The following is a 13,526-nucleotide window of genomic DNA, read 5'->3' on the forward strand; positions in this document are numbered from 1 at the left end:
TTAGTTTTCTCTTTTACTTTTGTGGTTTTCTTATTTTTTTGACTTGTATTCATGGCTAAATTTCTTTGGATTATTAGATATTATGAGCTAATTTTATTTTCTAGGATTGCAATTGAACTCGCATGTAATCTAAATTTAATCACTTTCTTGCTTATTTTTAATGGGATTTGAATTGTTTATTCCAATTTGTTCTTAATGCTTTTAATTGCTTGGCCACCAGTTAAATTGATTTAGGAACTTAAACAGACTTGGGAAAAGAGTTTAGTGTAAACTAAAATTGAGATAGCATATGATCATATTACTTGATTTGCGTATAGGATAGGGATATACCTATAGGCCATATGTAGTCAGATTAGAGCTTGAACTTAATGAGTCTGTTTTAATTTCATTCACATAGGGATATAGTGTTTAGTTAAAATAGATATTTTTATAAGATGAGTCGGGAGACCCTTATAAATAATTTAAGACTCTAAGTTAGCAATTCAAACCATTGAAATAAGTTAAGGAAGAGAGGTAAGATTTAGATGAAGTGTGAGAGATATTGTAATCTTAAGCGTGTTTGATTTGATATTTATTTGAGTATTTATTATTTTGATTTTTCTTAGTTTAATTTTGTTATAACTTAGTTTGATTTGATATTATTTTGATATTATTTAGATAAAATTAATTTGTGATAGTTTTAGTACTTTGGAAAATAATTTACGATAATTCAAACCATTGAAATTAATTTGATATTAATTTTAGTACTAAAAGATAAAATAATGATCAAAAACTATTTATAACGGTTAGTTTTTATTTTCAGCAACCAGAGGTGATTTTTTAAATATTTAAAACTTCTTCAACAATAAAAAATCATATAAAAGAGTTTTAAAGAGCCAAAAAGAACAAAAACCTTCTAAAACCATGGGAAAGAAAAAAGACTACCATTCTAACATGCTAATCTAACTATCATCTAATTAAATACCCTCATTCCAAAAAGCACTTTGGGCCTTAATTAGATCATTTAAATCCCTCCACAGCACCTATTTCATATCCAAAACCTTAACTGATCTGGCAATTTCATGAGCCGTCCCATTTGCCTCCCGTTACAATACTCAATGGAGAAACAACTAATGCGATTCATCACCATGCAGCAGTCCTCAACAACGTGACCCATTTCACCATTGAATCGTTTGCTCTTAATCCAACTCACCACCTGCTAGTAATTGATTTCAATTTCAGTCACCAACACTAATTCTCTACTATACGTCAAAAGGGCCCACAATAAGGTCTTCAATTCAGCCATCGCCACATTAGAAAGATGCATCAAATTTTGCCCCACCTGCTAACAAAAAACACCATTTGAAAGAGTTAAACAGGTTTAAAATCCATGCTACGTCATTTTGAGAGTTAAGGGTATTTTCCGCTGAACTTTTTGGTTGTATTCATCTGTTAAGGTTTAACATAATACGAAATCAGTTTTACCAAAAGGCTCTTTCTCTCTCTGTTTCCTGAATGCTCTTCTTTTCTTCTCGTGGTTGTAGGTTCTTGATACTCAGCAAATTTGCAATTCGGTATGCATAGTAGAGGCACCTGTGAAATACTTTAAGCATGATTAATTATGCAGACAATTTCGAAAACAAAGCAATTCTTTTGATTCACATTTCAGCTCGGTATGCATTAGACGTATGTCCTGACAGTTCTGGTGTATGTGGTTCATTTTGTCTACAAGCCTTGGATAATAACTTGAAGGTATCACTTTCTTGACCTAGTTCAGCAATCAAAGTCAAGTTGTCTACTGTACTATGTAAATGCCTATAATCAACGATTGCCAATTCCTTCTGGCCAAACATTTTTAGTGTCAGCATATATATGCGTGTGTGTGTGTGTGTGTGTTACACTCTTTAGCCTCCCTCATTCAAAGATGATTTCCGATTGAATAGACCATCATCTGCTAAAAGATTGCAGAGTTTCAATGTTACAGTCATAGTCTTGTTTTAAGATGCAAGCTTAATTTGCATTTCTTGTTATGGCTAAGTAGTTAATTTGCCATTCCCATTCTGTCAGAATATCCAGGAAGCAATCTCTGCTCCGCCTTCACCTCTGGCTGGCTGGATTTTTGCTCTTACAGAAGGTTTAAAAAGAAGTGGAGTTGACAATTAGATCTCTCTTTTGATCATGTATATTTCTGTTGTGTGAGTGAAACTGTGGTCCATTTTCTGTCTTATGGTGAAGTAGTTAATTTTCTTCAGAATTCTCGTTATAGATTCTTTTAGGAAGAAATTATTGAACTTTGTAGTGTAGTAATTGTGCTTACTCAAATTTCATTACTTGGTTTACGCACTATAAGTCTCCACTGAAGTTTCAGCTCTTGGTAAACTTATTACCTTAAAGAGTAAAGTGGCTAAGAATTTCGTGCCATTCATTACCAAACTGTGTTTGCACATAGGTTTAGTTTCTACAGACAGGATCAATGATTGGAAATGTTAACAACATTCTCTCATCCATGTGTCATCCTTAATGAAATTCCTCCCCAGGAATCAGGAAGAGACTTGAATTCTGTGAATATATTGAAATCACGTTACGCGAAGACAATAGAGTAAATTGCAGACTATCAAATGATAAAACTGAAGCAATGGCATAATGCATTCCTGGCTTTTCTAAATATGGCGCTTTTAACCGAGAAATTCATAATTACGGCAAATTGCAGCTGTTTATTATTTTCAATTATTAGAGGTTAAGCAAATCGTTACAATTATTACTAATACTAATAAACTGAATTACCCCCCTCTGGATAAAGATGGATTTTCAACTTAATGGTAGACAGTTTTATGATATCAAAGATATAAGCAAACATAAGCTCTTACAGGTTATATATATGCTGGACAGAAGTAGTAAAAAGTAACCTTGATTCAATCCCAAAGAAACACAGGTCACATTGACACAGATAGATTAGAACAGCTGTGCAAATGACGAGAGTGTCAACACGCCATTACCAGAATTCCTAGCTCTGCACATCTCCAGCTCTCAACTTCTCAATTACATTGGCCATCAAAGAACAGAATCTTGCTTCAAAGGCTAGGGAACTAACCACTCCCTCTACAGATTTGAGTTCTTCATGGAACTCTGGATGCAGCATCAATGAAGAGAAATTCTCATCTAAAACAAACCCAAGACATTTCACAACATCTTCAAGCTTAGGAACCCAATCACAAGCCTTCAACCCCAAAGCAGAAGAAGCCTTAGGACATGGAATGGCCTGAGGAAACCTCTCATACTTTCTCAACCACTTTCCCAAATACCGAATTAAATTCATCATCTCTCTACCACTTAACTTACCAAGCGAAGACGACAATACCACTTCATCAACGTTATTTGATGCTAACAAATAATGCAAACAAAGCTCAGCATCTGAAAACCCATCATGTGCAACCATAAGCAAAATAGAAGCTTCCTTGGCCAAACGTGACTTTTTCCCAATTCTTGCCTTCTCAATAGCTAGCAAAGCTTGACTTTCCCACTCCTTCCTCACATTAACCATGCTAAAATTACAATCTTTAGGCGGACATAGAAAATACTTCAATATGCAAAGCAACTCAGATGAACCTAGATGGTGAGCATGCTTGACAGAAAGACAAAGCAAATCCAACCTCTTCTTCGCAGTAACATTAATAATCAAATTTGAATAACATGAATGATCAACAAGTCCATTAACAATCAAAGCCTCCAGCAATTCCCAAACCTCTAAACTAGTACAAGCTTCCAAAATCAAACTCAACACATCTCTGCCCATCAAAAACCCAACTTTTTCAATCAAAACCGAAGTATACCTACTATCATTTGAATCAACCCCAATAACAATTCCACCTTTCTCCTTAATTTTCTCAAGAAATGGATTCAATATTTCAAGAAATTCTTGTTTATTAAAGTTGTGGATGTCTTTGAGTTTCCTATTTAACTTGGTAAAGAACTTTTTGCTCAAGTCAATGAGTTTAGCATCAGTTGGGGAGATTGCCCATCCTGAAAGCTGACTTACAAGTGATGTGGGATTTGGGTTTTCAACGTCAGGCTTTAATTTGAGGAAAATGTCATCTGGGTTTAGAACTATGGGGTGGTCTGCTTGAGAACTGCGTGGCTCAATATTAGCTGAGGCCTTTGTTACTACATCAAGCAAGGTCATTGTAAAAGCTAATGAAACAATCTCTTAAACGAAAAATATAAGAAGGAAAACTTAAGAATCAGCAACCAACACCACCCAACAAGCAATAAAAAGGCTACCGAGCAAGAAACAAAAGAAAAGAAGAAACAAATTACTACCTTAAGATGACTCCTTGTAAAGAGCTGGACGTTGGGTGGTCTCAGATCAGAGAAGAAGAGAGACTGACAGGTTTCGAAAGAATAAGAGGGGTTAGTAGGTAGGGTTTTAGGAGTGGAAGAAGCTTAATCTTGGAAGACTTTAAAAAATAGAATTTATATGGTAAATGACTTGGGTTGGGCTGGGTCTAATGGGTTTACAGTTATTGGTCCGTTAACTGATCGGCCCATTATTATTCAGGGGAATGGGCATGCTTGGCTTTGTGTCTAATAAAGGCTGTCATTGTAGAACCCATGAGATAATTTTACTAGCAACAGTTTTTTTGAAATTGCTTATTTCAAGACATTTAAAATGAGTGATACAAAGTATAGAGACTTTAACCATTGTTGCCTCACTAATCTATGCCCTTAACATTACAATTAGCTATAGACACACCTTTTGTTCATACTTGGCCAGAGGACATAGTTGGAATTTTGAATTCCGTTTGGCATTTTTAGTCATTCCAAGGCTTTGAATCATAAAAAATCAAAAAAGAGATAAAAGGCACATCAGTAAGAGATGGGGTAAGTCTTAAATATATAAATTAAGAGTCTTACTCTACTTATTAGCATGTCTTTTTAACTTGCAAACATGGATAATAACAAGTGCTATCAAAATAGACCTAACCAAGGTTGAGATGGGTTCAGAGCAATGTAAAAGTCCCTCTTTTCTATAAGTAAAAAGTCAATACAACAAGAATATTATGTAATTAGATGGGATAAAATTTCATAAATTTCACGTCAATAGAAAATTGAGTAAATCTTGAATATATAAACAAAAGCCTTCTTTTATCTATTAAATATGTTTTTTAAATTAAAAACTTAAATATGTGAAACAACGAAGAGGTGGAATTCAGCCCAATTGTTGACAAAAGATTAATAGGGCCACGTTCAGCCCACTTCTTTGGCACAACCCACGGCAGGTATAGGCAGAAAAAAGAATTATTTGATCGATAATCCTCTTTTACACATATTAGTAAACGCTGCTTTTAAAGAACTGTGTCTTCCTTTACACACTTGTTGGAACCATAATTTGGAGTGAAAGCCATCCTAAACCGTAAGCAAATCCTATAAAACTTACCCACTAGACATCTTTCTGCGTTGGGTACCATGAATTCAAGACAAATTATACTTTAATCCAGATGGATTTAAGAAACTAGGGCAGAAAAAGCCCACTCCAAATGCTGCTTGGATCTTCATCCATTTTATATCATGGGAGGGAATTGTAAAGAGTTAGAATAGAGTACCTAAAACTGATAGTACACATTACTTGCAATGCATTGATTTATTAATGCCAATTAGACCACAAAAATTTCCCTCTCTATCTTATTTCTTAACTGAAATGGCACTGCCAAAAAGTATAGAGATCAAACTCTCAATATTGATTTAACTACGCCCTCCTCAAGTTGATGGTGGAATTTCCCAATCCCTTGGCAAGGGACCAAAATCATATATGATTTCCCTGTGACATGACCAAACCAGTTTTATTGCTTCTGGTGTCCCAATTCCTGCTCCTCTAGGATCTCCAGCAGGTCCAAACCTACACCACCATTATAGTTTAGATTTAAATGCTTAAACTGTGTTTGGTAAGAATTGAACAAATCAGATGAACCGGTCACCTGAAACTATTTTATTCATGACTTCAGCTTCCACTTACTTTTTTTCTTTCCTTCCATTTCATCTCCTACTTCGAAATATTGTGTTTTTCATGAACATGATTTTTATTTTCTTTTTTCACTTACCAATGGTTTTGGGGAGCTCCAGTAGTTCTTGCTCTCAATCCAGCATAAGTTGTCCCATTCACTGTATTGCCAATAACATCCTGTTGATTTACATTGATGAAAATTAAGATGTGCTGAACAAGTCAAACACCATTCAAGTTCCACTGCTAAACTTTGAAATTTCACACTTCAGAACTTACTGTGGCTGATTTTATTAACTGCAACATGATTAAGTCTTACCTGCAAGAATATGGGATCATTTGAGACTACGGCAGCAGTTAGATGTGCATGCATTCGTTCCAAAGCATCCAATACCATCGGTAATTGATCCTTTTTATAATCAGTTATAATCTGCAGGCAAATACATCAAAATTTTTTAACTTCTTTACTGAGCCAATATTAAAAGGATAATATTCCATGTCCTGCATGATAATCTATACGGTTATACCTGAAATGGCCCAAAAATTTCTTTGGTCACAAGCTCATAATTGTCATCCTTTAAAATTTCTTCAAGAGGGATGTAAATGGCAGTTGGCTTCAGTGCACCATATATGGGTGGAATAGAATGATTCTCCAAGGGTTCACCTCCAAAAAGTAACTTCGAGCCTGAAATTTGAAGCAATTTCATTTTGTGCTCCAACATTGCTTCAGTTGTGACCTGCAATAAAATTTTACCGATCCAAATGGGGAGATGGAACATAAATAAGTACTTCCACTGATGCTATCAGAAATAATAGGAGAGATAGAAAACTATGAATAAACTCAATAATGCCATGCTTCTTTCAGCTTATTAGTTCAACTTGTGGTTATGGACATATCAAACTAAACAATGCAAAATTTCAGATAGATCAAAGTCGATCTATATATACTTGTTTGGGGGCGTGTGTGCGTATACACATTAATTAGCTTAGAATGAGAAAAGAAGTATAAAGAGGGTTTAATCTATGGCATGTTAAAATTTGAGAGACATGTATGTTCTTAAATAGATAGATACTCTCTCCAGTTAAGCTTTAAATAAGTTCATTGTAGTTGTAACAAGACCCATAAACTCATTAATATACTAGATCAGAATTAGAAGTGTAAAGTAAGAGAAGTTTTGCAAACAATGGCCCTACCAATGCACAAATAAATTATAACTGATTGAAAATATACACTATCAACAAGTTACATTCTTAAGTTGTATTTCCTTATCTTAAGCTTCTTTTTTTTTTAATGGAGAAGGTAAAACATTCTATCATTAAGTTAAGTCAATTAAAACTATTTAGTTTCATTAATGTAAGGAAAAAGAAACTCCAATCAAGTTCAACTAAGCAGCTAGTTTAGGACTTGGCAAGCTTAACTACCTTTTCAATTTAATTGATTTGGCAAACGGCCAAATTTTGGAATTTCTTGCTCATCCCAAAGTCATATTTATTTCTCAATAGAACTTTGCTTTTTTGACAACTAAATATACAAAATATATGATCAAATTATATTCCAATTTCTAGAGTTTCAATTTCAATTTTTTTTGGAGGGCATCACTATTTGTCCTAAAGAATATCAAATAGATAGAATGTTAAACATGTTTTCAGTAAATCCCTATTTGATAATAAGCAAAAAAATTCAATAAATGAAGCATACTTACAGTAAGGACAGGGCCAATGGTTAAATCTGCTAACTTCCTTCTCTCGGCAAGATATTTCATTTTAGACATGAGTGAACTTGCAGACCAATTCTATAAAGGAATATATACATTATTAAGAACAGAAGAAAGAAACTTCAGAAGTTAGATATCGAAAATAGAAAATTTGTGCTACAAAAAAGAAAGAAGAGTTATCTTCTTTCTCTAGATTATATATTCATTTGTAATAAATGGCTGAACTAATGCAAAAATTCCAAACGGAAGTTGCGAACCTCATGCATGAATAGTATTGATTGAGCTGAGCACTTCTGACCACTGCATGCATATGCATCCTGATCACAGACCCATGCAACATGATCAACCTGCCATTAGAAAACAAAAAGAAATATCCAACACCAATTTAGACTTGGGAAAAAGAATTTTATACTCAAGTCAAGTGTAAAAATCATTTATAAGGAACCTCTTCAACATCAGGTCCAAGAATTTTCCAATCAAATCCTGCATCTTCCAATTTTATGCGACCCTTCAGGTCAACAGCCAATTTCTCTGCTACTCTTGAGCTGCCAGTAAAGAGGGTCATTCGTGGATTTGCCTGCATAAAAGAAACATTGCAAGTTAGTAGGCATAAGAATATTACAAAAATTTTCTCCTTACATAAATATATAGTAGCCTTTCCCAAAAGTGAAGGCAGTGGCTTCCATGGAAGTAACACTAAAGGGAAAAGCGAAGATATTTTAGCACAAACAAATGGCTTTCACTTGCAAGTATTGCTCTCGAAACAAAATTTATTACAATCTACTAACCCCCTACATGTGTTCCTCTTGCTCCACTCATGCTTTTTTTGTGCTATCATCATCATTACTTCCACTAAAATGTAAAAACTTATCACCTTTAAAGGCCGACAGCTGCCATACTGCCATCATATGATCAAATATGTTGTCACAAGATGTTTTCAACATTAAGAAGAAAAGTTTAAATACTTTAAATCGTCATTCTCTATCAAACAATTAAAAGAATAGAGAAGGGCACAAATAAAAGAAATAAAATTTCCTAAAATAGCTTTCGATTTATGAGCATAGAAGCTTAAGCTTGGAGGTTGAAAGAAAGGGGTAAAAATAGATTGGTTGAAGAAATCCTATAATATCCAAAGCTGATTGACACTTAGTTTAGAACTTTTCGGAGGTGGCTGGGCAAAGTGTCAAAATATGGCTCAAGAAAGGCAGATGATAAAGCTAAAGAGAATAGTAACTATAAAAACAAGAGGAAAAACAAGGGAAGTAATTGAAACGAAATGAAAGAAATAATTTAGAAGTGATTCAAGGTTTGTGCTCTATAGAATTTATATAACCATATACAAGTTAAAGATAAGTACTAACTAATAAAAGAGAGAAAATAAATATTCAAAATAACCGACCTCCACCAGCAGCTTGTTCATGGTCTTCCCGTCAGAATTTATGAAGTCAACATCTTCTACTGGTAAGCCACAATAATGAAGCAGACGCATCATTTGCTCCATGACAATGCTTACCTACAGAAAAGATTTCAAACATTAACTCATAATAGACAAATCAATACCGATTAAACCACCTAATGAAAACGGAATTGAGCTTCTAGTAGTAGACCTTGCTATCAACTTTAAGAACGGGTTTGTTGCCCATGTAGAGTGCTCCCATCAGCTGAAGTACAGGAATCTCCAGTGGGAAATTGAAGGGAGTAATAATTGCAACCTGCACATTTTTATTTTTCAATTTCATGAACTATGAGAAATATTCTCAAATACTGTAACATATATCAAGTTCTAAAATATTCAAACGCCAGTGAGAGACTTATGGACAGAATTAAATGATAGCAAATCCCTCATCATTCACTGCAATGTAAAATAGGGTTCACTTCAAGCACAAGTAGCAAATCAATCTCACCCTGAAAACATAAAGTGACAACATCACCAGAGAATCTGGCTCCTAGAGCCTGACTGATCTTCTTTTATCATGGATTTAATTCTTTCCAGAAGTTGTAAAAGATACATTAGCTTTATTACTGTTCTCATCTATAAAAGTGAACTACTTACGCTAATGTTCTGTTAAAATAAAAAATAGGAATCAAGTGGCTGATCCTTATGCTGTTATAGGAGTAGTAAATTTATTCCTATTACAACAATCCTTCCATAAAGCTTCTTTTCTCCAGTAAACTCTTATAACGCAAATATATGAAGACCTGTAAAGCGCATTGATACTATTGATAGTCCTAGCTATATAAATCTTATACAAGTCAGAATCATTCTAAGACACATTTTCTTCATCTCCTTTTTTACTCAATTAATTAGTAATTAGAGGAGCTAATGCCTGGTTATTTCTAATTCATATAGGTGATGAAAATTTCTTAAATTAGTGAACTTTTCAATTTGCCTTCTTTGACAAGAAGTCAATTGCTTCAATCTTCAAAGTTTAGATACATCAAGCCATAAAATTGATTTTCGATGATGAGAATCAACTATGAGTAAAAGAAAATGTCTTACCGGACCATAAGGCCAACGGTACCCATGACTCTGCTGTCCTATATGATTTCCAGGTACCGCAAAAGATCTTGCTAAGAAACGAACCTGCCATAAATGTAGAATAAAAGGAACAGTTAAATAAAATCTGCTACAAACTTCCTTAGCCAATGTTTTACAGATCATCACTAAATGAGATGAATTTTTATCATAGGTATGGACTTCAGGAAAATTTCAAGTCTCAAAAGCTATTCCATTCTAATTGAAGAAGCTATACAATCACGAGGTGAATTTTATGAAGAAATGTGATACTATATTTGTCATCTGTCATTAATCACCTTCTGTTGATAACTCTGCTGGTGCAACTAGAAAGGATCAAGTAAGCTGATCATGATGTACCTGATCACCAGAGAAATTCTCAAGAAATTTTCTTGTTACGTAAACTTCACCAAGGGCCTGCTGGTAACTTTTAGGAGAAACTCTTTGTATTAACCTAGTAAAGAAATCAGACACCTGAAAGCCATAAAAATTAGAAATAAAAAAAAAGGTAAATAACAAAAAGGTACTCTGTGGTGTGAAGTAAAATAAGTCTATCCCTTGAAGTTTAAAATCAAATATTTATTATCCTGTGGTTTTTTTTTTCTTTCATTAGAATTTTCCTAGCACTATTAAGAATAAAATTATCAAAATATCCCTTATTTTGTAAATTAATATTAATAATAAAATAAAAAGAAAAAAGAAATTGAAAATTCTTGAAAATAAAGTTAAAGGTGTTAAGTAGAAAAGTAACGGAAATAAACATAGCGCGGTTAAGTGTTAATTTTTAAACCTCAAGAGGCAAATTTATTCTACCTCAAAGTACAAGCTATTTTTCTGTAATTCACCCAAAAATTAAAAAATTAAAACTATTCAATACCAAATATCAATATTATCGAATAAGCATCATGGTACAGCATTGCCTGGCCTTATTAAGAAGACAACACAAAAAAGACTATTTTTCTTTTGCTTAAAGTGTATTACCTTTGGCAGGGATAGCATGTGTGCTGCCTTAGCAGATATGTCTCCATATAAAAGATATCTGTAGAAAAATATAAGAAAACTGCTAAGGATAATCTCTATTACATTACTTTAAATAGACATGTGGAAAAACATGCAGACATTGGCTATCTAGTAGCATTAAATAAAGCCAGAAAAATTATAAATGGATGCATTAAGCAAAGATATAAAATAGAAGGATAAGTAACGTCAACCTCTCAGGTGATTTGAAGGGATTGTGTAAACCATGTTTCGGGCAATTGGACAGGCTCTCTACAAATGGCTGCATTAAACAGTTATATGAGACTTAGTTCATACACTTCAAAGCATGAATAAACTGCATATGCAAACAAGTGGTAGCGAAGAGGCCTAAATGGAAGTGATCTTTGAAGTATAAGGACCCCAATGACCCAGACATGCACTGCTTTTGCTGAGCCAATCTAAACTTAACAAGCAGAGATTTGTCTGTAATGAAGCAATACAAGCATCAAACCGATATTTTTATTGGGTATACCTGAACTCCAGTTTGATCTACTTCTGCAACTTTAATGAATGGTTCTCCACTCAAAGGATCCAAAAGAGTGTTCCAAGCTGTAGATCCCGTCCATTTACCTTGCACTAAAAACATAAACATTTCATGTTACAAGAAATTGCTTATCTCTGGACTTGATTAGAAAACAGTTGTAACCTAATCCGTAAGCTGACAAAACATGATCCATAGGGGAAATGAATCCAATATTAGTTCGAAGCAAAGTGTGAGGCATAACAACAAGTTCAATATTTGCTCCAAAGCAATGTCTCTCAGGAGCAAGGGGCACGATAATTTATCGAGGTTTCTCTATGAACAACAAATACTGATAAAAATGGAGTACCTACCCAAGTTTTGTACTTCAGCAGGTTGAGAACCTGATATCCCTTCAGCTTCGACAGTCGCAAAAGGCAAAGAATGAACAGACCTGCTATAGGGGAATTTCGCAGTATAAATAATAAAACAGACTACTAAGTATCGATTCTTCGAACAAAGAACTACTATAAAATTTAGCCACTCCAATCTTTAAGGGTTCAATCTCAGTTCCTCGGAGAATGAAGCACGTTCAACACATCAGATTATCACCAATCACAAAATAAACTCCATTATCACAAAAGTTTAGTTTGCTGTCAATATACTAAAAAAAATAAAAGAAACCCAGATATCTCCCAGCATCTATCATCAAAACTATGGATTAAAACTAAAAATTCTAGCAGAAAAATACATTGACATACCTAGAAATATTGTAAGAATTGACCCAAGCTAGAGCCTTGTGGGAAGCTCTGCTTCTCAATTCTCTTTGCAATACAATTCTATGCATTGTGAACGGTACAAAGCAAGGAATTCGAGAGATGGGTAGCTGTTTGATTACTTAACTATACTATCTGAGAATGACCTTCCTTCGTAAACAGCTGGGCAACTAAGAGCCAAAGCTGTCACTTTCCAAGGTTTTGGCCCTCAGTACTTCACTTTGAAAATTTGTGCTTGTACAATTTCACATCCCGATGAGTTCCTCAAATACGTTTTAGGGAGAGGTGATCTAGTGTTTTTAACCTTCACCACATTCAGTGCAGGTGCAGTTGTGCACCTCCATTTGAACATTCCAAATCAAACAGGTTCCACTACAGCATCTGATGTGGTGGTGTTCATGAACAATCATGGAGATTAGGAGTAGGGACAATTTGTTTTTCCATATAAATCCTTAAAATGTGAGGGATAAGGACACGTAAGCATGAGCTGGCGTACTCACTCACACGTTCATTTAGATAAGCACATACGACAACTTATACAGCAACAATCATGTGCACCTGATTCTGCCCAAAATTTGGTTCTTCTTTTTTGGCCATCTTTGTAATCATAAGGTCAAATTAGTGGAATATGTTATATGTGTCACGCACCCTTTGGTTTGAGATGAACGGACGTCACCGATAACGTATGGAATTTGGTGACAAGCGACGGTGATGATTTCGTTCTATTCTAAAAGCATCCTGTTTTACCTTTTGATTTATTAGGCCTTCAAACCATTAATGGTTAATTAGTATTTCAATCATTTGAGTTCAAAAGAAAAGTAATTACACTAATGTGAGGGGACCTATGTCGAGACTTGAGATTAGGATTGTGCAAGAGTTGGTTGGGTAACCGTCAATTACAATAATCGATGATTATTTTTACAACCGTCGGGCTCGTCGGTTGATCGGTTCAGTCATCGAGAGACTCTTTTCCTCCCGAACAAAATCAAAAAATCGATGAGATTTTTTTTTTAAAGATAAAATTATCCATTGGTCATTTTTATCTAAT

The 13,526-nt window shown here is 34.3% G+C and overlaps 2 protein-coding genes across 3 annotated transcripts; both read right to left on the reverse strand.

Annotated features, from left to right (window-relative positions):
* Nucleotides 1-2,747: 2,747 nt before the first annotated feature.
* On the reverse strand, nt 2,748-4,435 carry LOC110417575 (uncharacterized). The gene has a single exon (XM_021429990.2). The coding sequence runs from the start codon at nt 4,157-4,159 to the stop codon at nt 2,984-2,986; it is 1,176 nt and encodes a 391-aa protein (XP_021285665.1). The 5' UTR covers nt 4,160-4,435; the 3' UTR covers nt 2,748-2,983.
* A 669-nt stretch (nt 4,436-5,104) lies between these two features.
* ALDH12A1 (aldehyde dehydrogenase 12A1) lies at nt 5,105-12,892 on the reverse strand. 2 transcript variants are annotated; one of them, XM_021429988.2, is made up of 16 exons: nt 12,464-12,892; nt 12,077-12,159; nt 11,715-11,818; nt 11,416-11,483; nt 11,186-11,243; nt 10,565-10,678; nt 10,190-10,273; nt 9,297-9,401; nt 9,089-9,202; nt 8,135-8,266; nt 7,947-8,036; nt 7,678-7,767; nt 6,502-6,711; nt 6,294-6,404; nt 6,075-6,154; nt 5,105-5,872 (listed from the first exon to the last, which is right to left on the reverse strand). In XM_021429988.2, exons 1-16 carry the CDS (start codon nt 12,547-12,549, stop codon nt 5,734-5,736), a joined length of 1,668 nt encoding a protein of 555 aa, XP_021285663.1. In that variant the 5' UTR covers nt 12,550-12,892; the 3' UTR covers nt 5,105-5,733. The 2 variants fall into 2 exon arrangements, with proteins under 2 accessions (XP_021285663.1, XP_021285664.1); XM_021429989.2 differs by having other exon boundaries at nt 12,077-12,156; nt 12,464-12,891.
* Nucleotides 12,893-13,526: the final 634 nt, after the last annotated feature.

This window comes from Theobroma umbraticum, unplaced genomic scaffold, assembly GCF_002168275.2.
Source record: "Theobroma umbraticum cultivar Fairchild unplaced genomic scaffold, ASM216827v3 scaffold_50.0, whole genome shotgun sequence".
In the NCBI taxonomy this organism is placed as follows: Eukaryota; Viridiplantae; Streptophyta; class Magnoliopsida; order Malvales; family Malvaceae; genus Theobroma; species Theobroma umbraticum.